This window comes from Aplidium turbinatum, chromosome 9, assembly GCF_918807975.1.
Source record: "Aplidium turbinatum chromosome 9, kaAplTurb1.1, whole genome shotgun sequence".
In the NCBI taxonomy this organism is placed as follows: Eukaryota; Metazoa; Chordata; class Ascidiacea; order Aplousobranchia; family Polyclinidae; genus Aplidium; species Aplidium turbinatum.
The window spans coordinates 15,169,062-15,180,543 of NC_137480.1; the positions used below are offsets into that span (position 1 = coordinate 15,169,062).

The 11,482-nt window shown below is 37.5% G+C and overlaps 1 protein-coding gene across 3 annotated transcripts; it reads left to right on the forward strand.

Moving 5' to 3' along the window:
* The first annotated feature begins 1,240 nt into the window (after positions 1-1,240).
* On the forward strand, positions 1,241-6,614 carry LOC145777068 (N(4)-(Beta-N-acetylglucosaminyl)-L-asparaginase-like). Of its 3 annotated transcripts, none has more exons than XM_082588353.1 (7): positions 1,241-2,252; positions 2,978-3,131; positions 3,616-3,793; positions 4,263-4,507; positions 4,874-4,988; positions 5,218-5,344; positions 6,145-6,614. In XM_082588353.1, the coding sequence occupies exons 2-7, from the start codon at positions 3,118-3,120 to the stop codon at positions 6,234-6,236; spliced, it is 771 nt and encodes a 256-aa protein (XP_082444479.1). In that variant the 5' UTR covers positions 1,241-2,252; positions 2,978-3,117; the 3' UTR covers positions 6,237-6,614. The 3 variants fall into 3 exon arrangements, with proteins under 3 accessions (XP_082444479.1, XP_082444478.1, XP_082444477.1); XM_082588352.1 differs by lacking the exon at positions 1,241-2,252 and adding an exon at positions 2,292-2,591 and having other exon boundaries at positions 5,876-6,614; XM_082588351.1 differs by lacking the exon at positions 1,241-2,252 and adding an exon at positions 2,296-2,591.
* Positions 6,615-11,482: the final 4,868 nt, after the last annotated feature.

Sequence of the window (11,482 nt, forward strand, 5' to 3'; positions counted from 1 at the left end):
TCCTCTGGATATAGTGTAGTTTTGCTGCCGCAATGGATAAACTTTGTTAACCGATCTAACTGGGAGCCTACAAAAAGTCTGTTTTGTGTATGAAAAATTTTGAAGAGAAATTTAGAAGTTATGGTAAAAGAAATAACCTCAAGTGGAATCTAAATCCAGTTCCGACAGTTCACTCAATTCAAGCATTAAAACGCCATCACTCCATCAGCTTTACCAACTCCAGCACCAGCAGCACCTCCACGAAAAGCACCCAAAATTCATATAAAACAACTTGATGAACTGGTAAACTTTTCGCAGAAAAACAGAATATCTTATTTTCAGTGACATAACTGAGGCACGCTGCTCAGATGGTTTCCAGTAGGCTATACTGTTGGGAATAAAACTTTTTGATTTTTTACAACATTATTTCTGACAAGTTGTCTGGCTTTCCCAAGGTTGCTGAAGCTGTTAGTAGATCGAAATTTGCATGTGCAAAAAGATTTGTTGAAAAGGGATATTCAATTTTGGAAAGAGGATCTAGCTGCAAATGATCCATGCATTTCAAGCTTTAAAAAGTTTCAGGAAGATGTGGATGAAGTTGCCAATGAAATGTTTAACGCAATATTATCTTCTAATAGTGCAGAAGTTGGCTTTACAATAGCCGGTTATATTGCAAAAAAACTTGTTAAACGCTCCAAATGTGCAATGTGCAAAAGTTTACTTACAGCTGATTCTGCAGCTAAAGCTCCTTTGTACTTTCAGCTTTTGTCAAGGGGGGCTTCAATGTGTCTTCTCAGCCACTTTCTGATTTTGTTTATAGTGCTTTTGCTGCTTTAGATGTTGTTGAAGAAAAGGTACGCAAATGTGGATTGCCATGTCGAAAAGCTATGCAGTAGCCTATGTTTTCAAAAAATATCTTTTCTCCGGTGTAAAGTTTGCATGTGACACACTGGTGGTCTGGGGCAACCACTTTGCATCGAAAATTGTTGTTAATATTTATTATAATAATTACCAAAAGATTATAAATGAGTCAAAAAGAAAGGATAACATTGTAGCATTTAAGCAAATGCAAAAGTAGTTTAAGATTCTATTGTAGTTATGGGATGTCTTTTTTCCGTCACCACGATCACTATCGTCTTTGTAGTTCCCCCCCACTTCATTGAATAAAACATATATCATTATTTTCGCATGTCCTTACACTATTTCTGTTGTAAAAAAATAGTCTGTGCTGTTTGTTATTGCTTATTTTGAGATGTTTGTTCACTTACAAATTATTAATTTGCACCATTCGTTATGTAGTCTGGTAATGCAATATGTCTAAATGTAAGGTCAGGCACCTGTTAAATTGATTAAAAACGCCTAACAAGTCTGAAAAATATCTGCCTTGTTATACCCCATGCCAGCAAGAGCAGTTTCTTTGTTCGTCAAAATTTCAAATATTTTTCTATCGGCCCGTTGTAAAATGGCCTTCATATGTGACATAGCCGGCCATATCTACTAGGTGGCCATGTGTGAGCGAAAGTGAATTTTCCTGGGCCTTTTTTTTCTGACTGTAATACCAAAACTTAACAAATTTTGCTGCATCTTGCTGTAATAACCTACTCAGATAATCTAATTTTGTAACCAACCTTTCCTTATTAATATTAGTTGGAGATCAAAGCCAGACATTGTGACGTAAAGCTTGAACAAAGTTGGGCGTGATTAGTGTAGAAGTACCGGTACTCCCATCGATTCTTAGCGAAGAATTCACCTTTGTTACTCTGATTCAATGTCATCAATTGTTGAAGCAATGTAAAAATTGAACGTTTTTCTACTTGAATGGAAGCTACCCAGACAACAAAATCTATCATTTTTACATTGATTCAACATCTGCGTCTACATTAAATTAATATAAGAATGATAGATTTTGTCTGGGTGAGAGATCAGTATTCACATTTTTCTAGATGCGCACTAGAATGCGCAGGAAATTATATTCTTGCATCAATTGTTAGTACTGTACTATGCAATGACGATTTGTATTGCTAGTTTCTGTGTTATTGCTCGGCGGACAAATATGACCGATCTAGATGGGACTTCCCGCAGACATCACATGCTGTGACGGCGGACATGACCGCCGTGTCCGCTATGAATTTCGAGGCATGTCATGTCTTTGTCACGAAACAGCCAATACTTATCATTCCCCTAACGGCCGCAGCTTCAGGATTTCAACTCCAGCTTCTTTTCAAGAAAAATATATATATGTCATAATTTGGGTACCTCTCATCTTCAAGCAGGTGAAAAACAGCAACTTGTTTTTACTTAAAAGTTGAAATATGTTACAAAAAATATCATAAATAATATAAAAAACAAAACTTGCCTCAGAGTTTTGTAGCATTAGCTTTGTTAAAGTTACAAACCATTAAACTTTATACATACTTTAAGTAATTTTATTATAAACAGGAAAATAGCAAAGGTTTCGTCTCAAATTTGAATTTCATTGCAAGTCATGATTCAAACTTTGGTTAAATGTTCTTTTTTCTTTAGTTTTTGTTCAGCTGTTTTAATTATGACAACTAAAGCCAATGTTCCCATCATTGTGAACACATGGCCTTGGCCACAAGCTACTGACGCAGGTGACAAGGTTTTTCATGTGGCTTTGTTGAAGTAAAAAGTATACAAAATACAGTGCAGAATTTAAACCTATGGTCTAGCAAATGTTTCGAAAACTAAACTGCTTTTGTTTTTAATTCTAAAATTGAATCAGTGAATGATTAGTACATTTATGACATTTAAATTTAAAATAAGTTGTTAGTTGAATTTATGTTCACGAACGTGTCCAAATCATTTATCAATAAATCAACTTCTTTTGATCAAAAGTTTGTTGATTATTGTTTAAACTTCTACCAGACTTCTACTAAGTAGATTGTATATGTGTACATTTAAAAAATATTGTTTAAGGAGTTAAGAGTGTATGTTTTTTTCTGTAATAATTAAACCTATGTCCAATCTCTTTCCACAGCTTGGGATGCACTTCTTGCATCATCCTCTGTACTAGATGCTGTTGAGCGTGGCTGTACACAGTGTGAGATTGATCAATGCGATGGAAGTGTTGGTTTTGGAGGATCTCCCGATGAAAATGGGGAAACTACTCTTGATGCCATGATAATGGATGGGTGAGTTGTTTCACTTCATTCATGGCAGACTTCTTGCGAGTTCTAAAAGTGCTTTTGTGAGTGTGCAAGGCATGCTGGCCACCTTCATTTCACATCAGCAGTTTTGTGTAAATTGTTTCGTAAGTGCTGTTTGCAGTGTTTTGTTTGTGTTTACATAATGTGCACAATACATTACAAGAACTTGTTGTCTTTATTGTTACATCACTGGACTAATTGTGATTATTATTGACTTTGATTACAGTATTGTAATTATTTCAAACTCGGTGTTAATACCTTTTAAACAGAAACTTTTTTTTTTTTAACTTTATACCATTATATTAAACTAATTATGTACACATTAATAATGTAGTCTGTGGTCACATCACATCCTACCCTGGAAAACCAAAATCTTCATCTTTGAAATTCATTTGTTTGTTTTTCAAAAATGCTTGTTGCCGTTTGCAGGTAATGACTACTTTTTGTGACAAATCTGATTTGTTTTCAGGAGCACAATGAACGTTGGCTCTGTTGGATGTTTACAAAATGTAAAAAACGCGATAGGGGTTGCAAGGCATGTTTTGGAAAACACAGAGCACACCTTATTAGTTGGTAATCTTGCCACAAAATTTGCAATAGAAATGGGTTTTCCAGAAGAATCTTTAGAAACCAACAAATCAAAACAGGTCAGTTTTCTTGAAGTTTTATAATGACAAATTTGTTGAAAAGGTTACACAGTAAAATAACGTTTGTGATTTACATATATATCATTTCCAGGGCTGTGAAGTCGGACGAAAAATATACGACTTCAACTCGGTTTTAACTGGCCGTCTTCAGCTTTAGTGTTGGCAGATTTTTTTAAATTGTTGTCCTAAGTATTTATTTTTTAACATTAAATTTCGCTTAGGTGTGCTAGAAACGCCGACTTTCATAAACATTAACAAGAACAAACACTTCTATTTTCTCGTGCAGTTTCAGAGGGCAATACGAAAAACAAAAACAATATTTTGAAACAGATTTCTAACAAAAATTATATTGTTAATCGATTTGTATTAAGTCGGAATTGGCCGTTTTTTGACGATTTCTGGCTCTTCGAAACTCTCCCGATTCCACAATCCACAGCCCTAATCATTTCTCTTTGAATTGTCCTTTTAGATATGGAAGGATTGGACAAGCAATAATTGCCAACCTAACTTTAGAAGTAACGTGACTCCTGATCCAAAAACATCCTGTGGACCCTATTCTCCCATAAAAGCTTCTGCTCCCACTCATTTATTTTCGCATCTTGACCTTGGTGTTGATGAATCCAACCATGATACTGTAGGAATGATTGCAATCAGTGAAAAAGGAAATGTGGCAGCTGGTACTTCAACCAATGGCTTAACTCACAAAATACCTGGGTAATGCAGCAGAATGTAGGCTACTCTTTGAAGGAAGGCTGTGTTAAGATTGAAGAATGTGATTCATAAATATGGATGAATGTGTTGTTCTGTGTCACCCCTTTTCATTGGGAAGGTATATACTTGGTTAACACCAAAATGACTTTGGCATCAAACCACTGTGGCACTAAAGCAGTTTGTATGCGTGTCTTCCACTACGGCCAGATATTCTGTCTGGAGTAATTGAGCTGTTTTGAACGATCTGAATCTCGAATTGAGGTAAAACTGCAAATGCTTGTGCGGCTAAGAAGTGCTGCTGCATGCTTGCGATGAAAGACATGCTTGTGCGGTGGAATATTGTTACTATCCTTGAACTTTTTTATTTAGGAGGGTAGGAGATTCCCCCATTGTCGGTGCGGGTTCCTACGCAGATGACGAAGTTGGTGCTGCTGTTGCCACCGGCGATGGCGACGTCATGATGAGGTTTTTGCCTGCTTATCAGGTAAATGGCAGAGCATGGTGAACTATGTTACTGTATTTTTCATTATACCATCTTACATGAGGGGTTTTAGATTGTCTGCCTTTATAACAGAGTTTGGCTTACATTAAACCTAATGAGCTGATTTTAGGGTATTTCAATCGCTCAAGCAACAAGTATGTTCCATGGGCTTACCCAAGCAATTAAAACTTTATCTCTTGCGAATCGATTTTACATCTCAACCGAACCTTAGATTGTGGAATCGATGAGACGTGGAGCTTCTCCAACACAAGCAGCCCACGATGCGATTCAACGCATTTTGAAACGCTATCCAAAGTTTAACGGTGCTCTCATTGGGGTTTCTACGAAAGGAGATATCGGTCAGTGATTGTGGTTTGTTTGTTTTTAAGTTCTGCCACGTCTAGTTTTTATGCAGAAAACAAGAACAAAACCTCAACAAAAATTTGTACAGAAACCTTAAGACATATACTCCATCACTCAGCTACATTGGCGAGTGGTGAGAGTATCTGCACAATGCTCGAATGGACGTCGGTTCGACACTGCCCAAAAGCACGCCGCTGTGTCGACAACATATTTCAAGGCATGCCAAGTTGGGAGTGACTGACTCGATGACTTGACAGTCTTGGAAGCTTTACACTTTTCGAGTCAGCTGCACTTATGTTACTAAAAAAGCAAGACATTGTATAGATATTTCTTGCTCAGTCACAGTTGGCCTCCATGTGGGCCGCGCCTCTACCACTGCGTGGGTTTGTCGTACCAGAAACAGTTTTATCCAGTGGTTTCTTTTAGAAATATAAAACAATCTAGTGTACTAGCTAATAACATTGGTCGTCTCACCACTCGGCATGCGACAACTTAGCAAGTGCCTCAACTCAGCAATTCCATTTCAGCTACTGCCAAGTCAGCAAAGGAGATTTACGTGCTCACGTCGACTTGCTTGGTAATCACCTGCTAAAGTGAATTTGCGGACTTGTGACATGTCAAGTTTTCGCTTGCTCAGTTATTACTTTCTCAGTTTCATCATTTACTAATTTCAGTCACTTGCTCAAATGTTGCTAGCTCAGTTGTCGCTTGCTCAGTTCAGCACTGCTGACGTGTAGGAGACTCAATAACTTTTCGGAACGTACTTTTTGAATTACTGATAGTTTTTATATTACAGGAGTTGCTTGTGCTGGATTCACTAACTTTCACTATTGTGTACGCAGCAATGAGAATGCCAGTACTGTTGTTGTCCCTGTGAAATGTTTGTGAAGATTTCTGCCATTTATTATAATTTGAACGAAAAGATTTCGTTTATTTTTGCCTCCTTTTATGCAAACTATAGCTACCTCATTTGTTGAGAAATGCTTTCAAGTTTTACAAAGCCATAAATAAGCTTGATTTGCTGCTTATGATTTACTGATCAAGAAAAGTCATTGATTTTGCCTGGTTTCTATGATAATTTCAAATTAATAAGGTAACTTTGCGATCAAGGAATGCGTTGTGATGCTGCTGTAATATAACTTGCTGTAATTTTGCTTTCCTGTGATTTGTTTCAGAGTATTAGGCCTACTGAGTGTAAGATACTCCAGTTTCGCTTAATTGTATTGTTTGTTCTCGTCTTTGAAGCCGAATATAGAATTGTTTCAATCTTAGTGGTGTTCATGTTGCACGCTGTTCTTTACATTGCCAGTTGACCATATAGTTAAATATATCAGCTAAAGCTATGTGGGCTAATAAAGCTATAGCCTAAATATATGTTGTTTAATTGTTTTGTTTTTGTAACATTTTCTTTTTTTATTTTCCCTTTATATCTTAAATTTTTCTGAAGGTGTTGCGACCGTGCCCAATTTCTTTCAAATCAATAACTTACTTCGGTCTCAAGCACGTTTTAACGTTCGCGTTTTGTCGCTTCTACCCTTTTCTCGACCTTTGCTATGTTGACGTGTATTGTTTTGATATGATGGTCAGAAATAAAAACAACTGAACTGAACTGAACTAGTCTTAGAAATGTGGTCAGTGTTGGAGTTTTTTTTTCTGACCGTACATTCTAATATAAAATACATGCCAATATAGCAGGAGGCTCGGAAAAAGGTAAACGCGACAAAACGTGAATGTTCAAACCGAAAATATTCTGTAAAATAATATATAGTGCCGCAGTTATGACTAGTCAAAAATCTATTTTGGTGCGCAAATGTAGACGAAACAATAAACAAGCAAAACATAGGCCTATACACAAACAAGGCAGCGCATCAGGAGCATTGCCGTAGGAGAGTAAACATTTTTGGGGACAAAATTTGCCCAAATTTTGTCTTTGCAACTATACTTCCAAAAACCCAACATTACTCACAATCTCTGAGGTAGCCTTTGGTCTAATACAGGGGTCGGAAACCTTTTTAAGTAAAAGAGCCATGAAAGCTACATTTTTGGAAATGTTTTTTCGTGAGGGCCATATGATGCTTTTACACTTAATACAACTAACATGTAGTGGCAGGTAATGAGTTATAAAAGTGGGGCCTTGTGTTTACTGAAGATAAGAAAAACAGCTGTGGGACCTCCCCCAGAAAATTTTGAAAAATTGCGTTTAGTTTGGTGTATTCTAAGCGGATTCTCATCTTTAAATTGTAATAAAAAGTTAAGATAAAACTTTCTGTGAGCCCGATGCCGTTACGAGAAGCCATAGCCTGTCTGGCTGGCGAGGCGGGTTCCCGACCTCTGGTCTAATAACTCCACAGTCATCAACTTGGCAGTGTTCGAAAACACAGGTAACAAAACGATCAACTTAGGTAGACGAGACTGACTTAACTTTAATGTACATTCGTAAACCTGTCTGTGTCCCAATCACCGTAAATAAGCGATCAAATTAAACTTGCGCCTTTGAACAAAACTACTTATAGTAGGCTATTAGATATTATTACAATGAAATCATTTAGACAATGATTTCCGAGACTAAAACAGAATCCTCATAATGTATAGGAGTGTCCAAGCTTTTTCCTATTTAGGCCAGATTTGATAATGCGGAAGTTCCCGCGTGCCAACAGCCTCCAACAATGTTTTGGTGCCTAAACAGATGCATATAGGTCCTATAGTTAATTAGTTATACTTAGGATAGTGACGTGGTGTTATTTAATGTTATGTATGAAAGTCTAAGTATTTTGTTATAGATTGCATGTCACGGGATATGAGGAGTTACACTGTAAGTTAACTGCTTAGCCTACTACCTTTATAACTAGAGTTGATAACCGGGAACGTTTTCTCATGCACATGTGTTGAGCCGAACAAGCTCAACAGTTTGCAAATGTTTGCATTTCTGGAAATTTAACTAGCTGACCAGCTGCTGGTAAAAAAGCACGAAAGATCTTATCAATATCATTTCACACGTACCGCTACATTTAATAAGATTTTTTTCTCCATATTTGCTAAACTTCCTTGTTCCCTCAACCATATTTTATTCACTTAATCAGCGATGTTGGGTAATAAGCATGCATAGTTTCAAAAGTGGATTAGGGAATAAAACGTAGGCTACCAGCTTATTCTGTGTCTCACAAAAAAACTAAAAATACCGGTAATGTAACATTTCGAAGTAAGCACTGCTCACTCAAATAGCCTAGTTATTGAACAATTAAATTGATAAATTTCAGTGTGAATGGAAATAGGATAGCCTAGGCCTAAAGTGAAATGAGTGACGAAAATAGGCTACTACAGTAGGCTATATGTAAAGAGATTTTTTGCATTGATTCAACGTCAAAATGACTGATTTGCTCCCTGGCTACATACAAAGTGTGCAATTTGATAAAAAATAGCATTATTGTGCCAAAAATCGTTAGTGACCGAAACAATATCATAACTTATTTGTCAATTTTTTCTGGGGGGCAAGCCAACACACCTAGGCTTAGGCTATCTATCTTTACGTTTTGAAGATTTAGTTTTGCATTGTCTGTTTTTCTTAAAAATTTCTTTACTTTGATCTTTCCCCAAATTTTTCCCTACGTTGAAAGAGATTGCGGCCATAACCTAATGCTTACTTGTATTACTTTTAAGATCCATCACAAAAACATCCTTATGTTTTGTGGATTTTTTTTTGGGAGGCGTGATAAAATGGTGCTCACACGGCCCTGGGTGTAACTGTCGGCTTCGACGTAACTCAAGCTCAAATAGTTGCTAGTAAGGTGGTCCAGGTGGAGCCTCATCAAGGTTCAGGCAGGATGAAGATGAAGTTAATTGCATTAAGCCTTGCACTCTGCAGGGAAAACCTTGAAAGTGATCGTATGAATGCCATGCTCGGCTGCATCACTCTTTAGTATATATTCTTCATGACAATAGGCTAATACGTAGCCTAGTTGATATCGCAATTACGACGCAGCAATGATTTTAACTTTTCTCGCCTGGTATTTGTCTGTGAGAAATATTGTCTTAATAATAGCCTAATGCTGCATTGCTGCTTGTTTTTATGTAGCGCTGTATCCATCGCAGAATGCGTTGTTCCTCAGCGCTTTACAAAGCAGACAATGTCAATGCAGCCGTATAAAGGCGCAACCAGTGGCGCCGGAAGCGGGGGGCGATCTTCCCTGCCCTAAAATTTTCTCTGGATTGGGGGCAGTGCCGGATTAAGAGTCTGCTGGCCTGTAGGCACATTTTATAAGTGGCCCGAAAATCAGGGTTGCCAACTAAAAAATTATAATTATCAGTGTTGCCAAATCATTGTCACAAAGATCGTTGTTGCAAGTATAACACAGGATACCGTGCAAAAACTTGGTCATATGCCTAATTAAATAGCACCTTTGCGCGTTTTTGCGATTTAAAACTTGTTAACTAGTTTTTGGAGGTCAATCTCACGGAGCAGATCGCTTTCAATACACAAAAGTGCCAGTGTACTAACACTAAGACGTTGTTGACACATTGTTGATCGTTTAACGTCTTTAATTCGTTTCAGTTGTGAAAACAAGCGTTCCCCCGAGCAATTCGTAGCCATTAGAGACAAGTACATTCTAAGTGCTATTTTAGTGTTCGGAAATACATTATAAACACCAGTAGTGTGCAGCATTTTAAACATCTTCTGGGCACTTCCTGTTGATGTTGTTTCATCGCGTCTTTGCTCTTTATACCAGCACATAAACTGACGAAATTCTGATGGGAAGTGGGAAGACAGGTCCTTTGAATACACACCAACCAGACCTGCAACAGCAACATCGATGTCTTTAACAGACATGGAGTGGTACTTAGTCAAAACTCCAAACCTCTGCAGCACCATGGAATATGCATCGATACGTTTCTGTGGTGCACTCTTCAGTTGGTCGATGATCACATAAAACGTGTTGATTGTAAATTTTTGCTGGCCCGACATTCCTTCCACATCATCTGTAGCAGCTCCATCACTGACATGCTTCTGCCGCTTTGGTGCTCGCCGACTTTCAGATTTATATATGCTGCTGCCACAGCGATCACGTGCCTGCTGCTCATAACAGTCAAAATTCTCTCTGCACTCATCCAAGAATTTATCCAAGCTTCAGCAGACCAATAGCTAGTGTCAGTTTGATAGTGGAACTTTGAAGCAACTTGCTACTAGCATTGAAGCGCTGCAAAATATAAATATTGTTCCAAAGTATGCACATTAGGGCAACTTCAAGTGTGTTCATGTGTTTGGCCAATGCACCTGCTTCATTTCGTGTGCTGCCATTCTGAGTAGCATCCCCAGAAATTTCCTGGAGAGCACTTTGAAACTTGTGGTACCCAATGGTTTCTTGTGCATCAAAAGTGCTCTGCGGGCAGCACAAAACATGTTTGCGGGCCGCATGCGGCCCGCGTTTGGGTTAGACCACCCTGCTCTAAATCACAACATTAGGCTAGAAAGTTCATATCAATAATAATCAATTAACAACTTACATTTTTACTTCTTAGAAGCATAAAACGTCCGATAAGAAACGGTTCACAAGTCACAGCTTCAATTGCACCATAAAACTAATCTATGAAAAATTTTGCCATTTTTGCGAAATTACGATTTTTGCAACCTTTAATTCATCTGAAAAAACAGAGCTATTAAGATGAATACTTATTAGTTTAGAAAATAATTATTTTGAAAACATGACAAAATTTGTATTGTTATTCCATTGTTAATGTATTGTTAATTCCATTGTTAATTTTTACAAATTAAAGTGCTGGTATTGTGCTATATATTATATACCATATGTGTTAATGTTCTTAATTTTGGGTCTTTTGTTTAAATGTTTGGGTGGCAGCTGAGGTTGGTGACCTTTTGGTCTTTCGCTGCCATCCTTGTTGTGCGAATTATTTGTGTTTAGGTGTTTTTGCTTTTTGTGTCTTTCTTTTTCCCCAACAAAACAAAAAATAAACTGAACTGAACTGAACTTTTACTGATTTTAAAGTGGCCTGGATTTTTGACTGGCCTTGTAGGCACGTGCCTACTTTGCCTAATGGTTAATCCGGCACTGATTGGGGGGCAAGGGGGGCAATGGTGCCCTTTTAAGGTTATGTGAGCTACTGCACATTTTTCAATAATA

What these genes read in the sequence shown, in the direction of transcription:
- LOC145777068 (XM_082588351.1), top strand. Translation starts at nt 2,465, where the DNA reads ATGATTCAAACTTTGGTTAAATGTTCTTTTTTCTTTAGTTTTTGTTCA. An exon ending in AAACCAACAAATCAAAACAG is followed by an intron (nt 3,794 to 4,262) that starts GTCAGTTTTCTT and finishes TTGTCCTTTTAG; the next exon opens with ATATGGAAGGATTGGACAAG. An exon ending in GGTTTTTGCCTGCTTATCAG is followed by an intron (nt 4,989 to 5,217) that starts GTAAATGGCAGA and finishes ACCGAACCTTAG; the next exon opens with ATTGTGGAATCGATGAGACG.